The 5,852-nt window shown below is 59.4% G+C and overlaps 1 protein-coding gene across 1 annotated transcript in view; it reads right to left on the minus strand.

Annotated features, from left to right (window-relative positions):
- The window catches only part of LOC104619584 (importin-13), a gene marked incomplete at its 3' end in the record, with an annotated part of 14,908 nt that extends 9,436 nt beyond the window's left edge, over positions 1-5,472 (minus strand). The window contains exon 1 of the mRNA XM_010285505.1: positions 4,730-5,472. Within this exon, the coding sequence (XP_010283807.1) occupies positions 4,730-5,403 (674 nt within the window). The remainder of the gene's footprint in view (positions 1-4,729) is intronic.
- Between the last annotated feature and the right edge of the window lie 380 nt (positions 5,473-5,852).

Below are 5,852 nucleotides of genomic sequence, written 5' to 3' on the forward strand. Positions count from 1 at the left end.
GGCCCCCAGAGAGAGGCCGTGCCGGAGGCTGATGAGCAGCCTGCCATTTCCCTGCCCACCGAGGCGTGTCATCCGGAGCCGCAGCTATTCCATGCGCTCCCTGCCTGCCCCACCGCACGCAGGTGCAGGGCCAAGGATGCTCGGAGCGGGAGGCACACGTGACGCCGGCTCTCCTATGCCCACCGCAGGGAAGAGATGCGAGTGCTGACACTAGGGCAGCTGCACACCCACCCCGGAGTGGCACCGCTGCCCAGCACACTGGCAGCTCTTGCTATGGCCCACGTAGGAGCGAACAAAGCCATCAGTGCCACCAGCGCAGGGAGAGAGCCCCGCCAGTGGTGGCAGCTTCTAGGTCTGAGTCAGTGGGGGAAGACAAAGGGAAGAGGGAGCCTCTGCCACAGCATCCCCTCTGTGTGCTGCCGGGGGTCACCCCCCTCGCTGCTCTTCCCCAGAGGAAATCGCACAGCAAAGGGGACAGGTATTTGTGTGTGTGTAAACCATTTTCAAGCCTCTGATGCCCTGTGAGTGATGCCCATGGCAGTGGGGGCATGCTGTGATAGTGGCGAATTTGGGAATTCACCAGCTTTTCTACCAGGGAACTGATGCTGCAGTCAGGGTCAGCCCAGGGGAGCTGACGAAAGGCACAGGGGACCTTCCACCGCTCCAGTGTAGGGCAAAGCCATTCTTCCTCCGCAGCACTGGGCTCACACTACCCTACAGATGTTTTTAAGACTTTACGAGTTTATGACAAGGATCCTGCTTCTGCTGGTTAGCTCGCAATACTCACAGTACAGATGCCTAGACTGAGCTAGTCTTCTGGACTCCCTGCACAGCCAACAGAGAGAACCACCTGGATTTGCTTCCATGCTGCAACTCATCCCTTGTTAGTGAAGACTTCTAGAAAAGGCTGGGTGAACCACGTCTCCTGAGCACCACCTTGCTCTGCTCACTGCCTACGTATATGTAAGGGCAACTCGGACACAAGGGTCCCCAGCGAGGAGGGAGACTCCTACTCTAGGGGAGTTGTTTTAGCCGGTCATCCAAGAGCCAGCCATGGCCAAGCCAGCCATGGCCAAGCCAGCTGGAGCCGGGCTCCTTCTACTCTGCACCCAGCCAGCACAGAGCCCCAGGCCACCCCACCTGGTCAGTGCTGCTTCCCAGCCCTGAGCGACCAGCTGGAGCCACGGCCCTGACCAGCTGCAGAGCTTGCTCCAGGAGGTGGACACGCCAGCCCTGCTGCCAGCCACTGCTTCGCACCCCCGGTACCCCAGTGCCAGGCAGGAGAGGACACCACCATCCTGCCCAGCTAAGCAGCCTGTGTCCAGCAGCTGATGACTGGGAATGCCTGGGCAAGAGGCTATGAACATGGCAGCCATACAGTGACACCTCCCCATGTATTTCCCTCCAGTCATTTGCGTTAGCCTTCCTCAGAAATGTTTGCTATCTTGGTATTTAGCAGCTGAGCAAATTCTTCTTCCATAAGTTTGTCCGTTCCCTTCTCAAAACCCAGTGAACTGCAGCATCCACAGTTCCCTCCACGGGACCGCACCTCCTTCTGCTCTTCCCACAATGTTCCCCAAACCACATCACAGGGCGAGGGACAACTTGCAGGGGAGAGATACGGGCAGCTCACACGGGACAATCTCATCCTTCCTGATCCAAAATCTGAGCCATGTCCTGATGAGAAAACCCAATGTATTAAAACCTGTTTCTATTGAAGTGCTTGGAAAACTCTTCTAAGTGAAATTCCTCTTCAGGGATTCAGCACCAGGTGCCAAGACCAGGAAGGGATGGGCTGGACACCTGCAATCCCACCAGCTCCATCTTGCAGCAACACCCTGCTGCTTTCAGAGAGGTGGCTCAGTGTCTGATGCCCACGCTCTGTACCTCCCACTGTGGGCACACACCACGTGGAGGTCCCTCTCCCCACTCTGACACTCCCCGCGCCGCCGGGCTGCAGGAGCGTGGCCAAGTGCTGCATGCCTGCTCTCGCCCTGCAGCACACACCGCCGAGCTCTCTGACCCCCTTAGCGGGGGCATCATCCTCAAACGAGATGGAAAATCCAGCCCAAGCCTCCTCTGCAAACGAGATGTAACAATATCTCTGTTCCTGCCCTGCAACTCAGGAGCTTCCCACCGTCCCCGAGAGCAAGGGTGTGTGCAGAGTTGTTCCAGTTGCCAGCTCCTTGGTCAAGCCTCTGAGGTTTGGAGGCTTATGCCTGGCAGGTAAGGAGACCAAATGCTATGCACCTATGAATCTCTGCTACATCATCTCTAGTACCACGTTGGAGGCAGGAAAGCCACCCGCTGCTTCTCGCAGGCAGGGAAATGGAAGCCACCAGCACAAGTGACTATCTCAAGAGTGAGGAAACCCCACAGCCAGATGATTCTCACCCACGAGGTCCCACCTGCCCTTCTCTACCGAGGCACGGGTGAGGAGCTGCAGCCCGAGGGACGCCTTGCAAGGTGGTGCTCCCCTGGGAAGATGACCCGCAGGCTACCTAATTCTCAGCAGCAGAGGCCAAACTCACAAGCCACTGAGCCTTCTGCTGATGGCAGAAGCACACCTGCATGACTGCCTCCAGAGCAATGTCAATGAAGCCAGCTGGGAGGGCCGAGGAGGAAAGACACAAGGTCCGTAACACCCAAGGGAACCCATAGGAAAGTGGGGAGCCCCAAGATCAATCCTCTCACAGAGCAATCTCCTACAAAGCTCTGTAAACAACCATGTCAGCAGCCCAGCACTGAGGATGCTCCAAGCCTGCGGCCAAGGGCAGTGGGGAACCAGGCCCCTGTGGACACAAAGGCGAGAGACTGTGGAGGAAGAGAGCAGCCAAGAAGCAGCAGGGATCTCCCAGACTGTCAAGAAAAGAGACAGAAAGGTCAGGAGACTCCCTGGGGGTCAGGGAAGAGCTGGATCCACTGAGGCTGAGCAACAAAGCTGGAGGGGCGGGACAGCCAGCATCAGGGGAAGCAGGAGGAGGGATGTGGGATGGAGCGCACAAGGAACAAAGGGGAAGAGAGAGCCCACCCGGGGCCGGGAAGCGGCAGCTCCTTGTGCTACCCCACTCCTGAAGCCATCATGGATCTCAGCACCGAGCACAGTCCTGCCCTTCCCTGTAGCATCCGACGCCACGCGCCGCCTGGCAGGGCATCCCGGTGACAATGCCACCGCTGTCCCCATGCCCTGGGAGCGGGGGCTGCGCCAGGCTCACACACGGGGCAGCCTTTCACGCCGGCTGCCTGCCCCGTCCTGGCTGCTGCCCACACGCCTACGGACAGGAGGGTGCTCTGCCTCCAGGGAGAAGGACGGGGAGCAAGTGCCAGTGATGCTGTAAGGGAGCAGCCAGCGTGGCAGGACAAAATGGGGCCAGAAACTGGATGGCAGGGTCAGCACAGGAGCAGGGAGGAAACTCTGCTGTCAGCCACACTTCTCACCAAAATTCACTTTGAAAGCTCAACAGAAAGCTCAGGCTTTTAATGCAACTGAAGAACAGGGCTGTAGGGCCAGGGTCCTGCGCAGAGGTGGGGAATTGCAGCCAACGGACTTCTGACACTCAAGGGAAATGGAACGGAGGAAGACAGAGAGTCCAAAATTTCAGAACTGCAAGTCACCTTCTCTCACCTTCTCATTTTCTGCACCAGTCCTGCTACAAGGGTTTGGACTGGCCCACAGCCTTTGCAGGTACAAGGAAAAGCTGCTTGTGGTCATCTTCTGAATGCTAGCAAATGAGGCAACCCCTCCCCACACCCGGCAACGCATCAAAATCCTGACGGGTCCCTTTGTCCACCGGGACTTGCAGGCTCCAGGTGCAAGCCCCTTGCCATCGAAGAGGACAGCCCCAGGCCGCCCTCCAGCCGGAGGCCGCACCAGCTGCCCCTGCCCTGAAGCCAAAGGGAGGACCAGGCCTCACAACCGACGCACCACTGCAGAGGGGCAGAGCCTGCGCGACGCGCAGCGGCGCACGGGGATGCGCAGCGGCGGCAGCTCAGCCCAGCCTTCAAGGAAACCCTCCTCGTCGGGGGAAGGTTGCTAAGCAGCCAGGAGGGGATGTGGCCACGGGAACCAGAGATGTACTTTCCCTTTGGTGGGCATCAGTCCCAAGAGCTGACAGCAGCTTGGACGACGCTGCCAAGCAGACAAGCTCGGAGCCCCACAGCGCAGCCCCGACAGGACCTGCCCCAGCCCTGGCTCCCTGCTCAGCTGCACCAGGGGCAGCCATGGCCACAAACAAAGGACAAGTCCTCGGCTGGCACGAGCTGTTGGAGCCAGGAGGAGGCAGAAGACTGACGGGTCTGGTTTTATTACCTCTGTATCAAATCAGCTCCTTGGCTGGACCAGCAGCACGAGGCAGAGGAGGGGCTCTGAACTCCCCCCGGCCAGAGCCAGGCAGCTGCTCCCTGGTCGGGCACTGCAGGGTCTGACATGAGGAACCAGAAGAGAGCATCGTCCTCTCTGCTTGAGAGGAGGAGGGTGGAGATAGGCTGCAGCTGCTCGAGACTACATGGTCCCCACAAGTCAACCATGGTGCAAAGCCTTCCAGAACCAATCATGTGAAACCAGGAGCTTCCAGCTGCTTTTAACATCTCCCGCTTCCAAACCCTGCCATCGTCACCTCCAGGGCCAACGGTAGCTAGAAAAAAAGCCTGAGGTTTTTCCTCCCCATCCCACTTCCCCTTCAATGCCTAGGAGCACCAGCCCGCAGCACACGGGAGAGGTTGCCCTTACCTCTGGGCATCAGGCTGGGAAATGGCATTGACAACAGCCTCCACCGCTGTGTCAAAGAGCTCCGGGTCCTGCAGAGAGGTGAAAGCTGCCTGGATCAGGTTCTCGCAGTCCATCAGCGGGATCTCCAGCTGCACCCAGCTGGAGAAGCACTTCAACACCTTCTGCTTGATGAAACCTGGGGAGTCCTGCTGCTGCAGCAGCTGCTCCAGCAAAGGGAAGACAGAGCCGCACTCCTGCGCCAGGACGCTGCGTACCTGGCCCTTGCGGTACTGCGGCAGGCGGCTGGTCTGAAACTCCTCGGGCAGCACTGTCAGCAGCTCCAGCAGCGCCAGGCACCGCGCTCGCCCGTCCACGTTGGAGTCCTCCGCCTGGAACATGCGCACCATGTCTGCCACTGCACAGGGCCAAGCCTCCGGCATCATGCTGAGGGCCAGGGAGGCCAGCGCCACGCACAGCCGGGTCAGCACGATCTTGGAGCCGCTGGCGAAGCGGGTGATGTGGGTAAAGAGCTGCGACTTGAGGCTCTCGTACTGGTCGGCTGGGATGTCGTTCCAGTAACGGGAGATTTTAATGTGGAGGGCGCTGGCACCGAAGTACTGGATCTCGGGCACCTTGTCCATGTTGAGAAGCAGCCAGCTGAAGTGCCACGCCTGGGGGGACACCTGCGCCTGCATCAGCCATTTCTGAGCCAAGTTCTTGTTCTCAATGTTTGGGTCGTAATACAGCTGATGGAGAGCCTGGAAGAGAGAGGGAAGCATCCTAGAGCAGCCGAGGAGCACAGCGCCGGATGGTCCTGCCAGGGGAAGGCTCACCGGGAAGGCTCACCGGCACGAGCCCAGCGCCCGGGCTGCCGGCCAGCCGCTGCCCTGCAAAGCCAGCCCTGCTCCCCATGTCAGTCTGCCTTAGCTGGCCTCCCTCCTTGGGCTCTCAGCGAAGCGAGAGCGATCTGGCAGCAGGTGAGGACCTGCAAAGCATTCTTCCCCTCCTCCTCTCCTGCAGCACTCTGGAAATTTCTTTTCCTTATTCATCTCCCAGCCTCGCCTTCACTCATGCCAAACCTGCCTGCCTCCCTGCTGATGCACCGTCAGCGGGGTGGGTGCAGGGCCCCTCTGCAGCTTGAGGG

The sequence above is a fragment of the Phaethon lepturus genome, unplaced genomic scaffold (assembly GCF_000687285.1).
Source record: "Phaethon lepturus isolate BGI_N335 unplaced genomic scaffold, ASM68728v1 scaffold23794, whole genome shotgun sequence".
In the NCBI taxonomy this organism is placed as follows: domain Eukaryota; kingdom Metazoa; phylum Chordata; class Aves; order Phaethontiformes; family Phaethontidae; genus Phaethon; species Phaethon lepturus.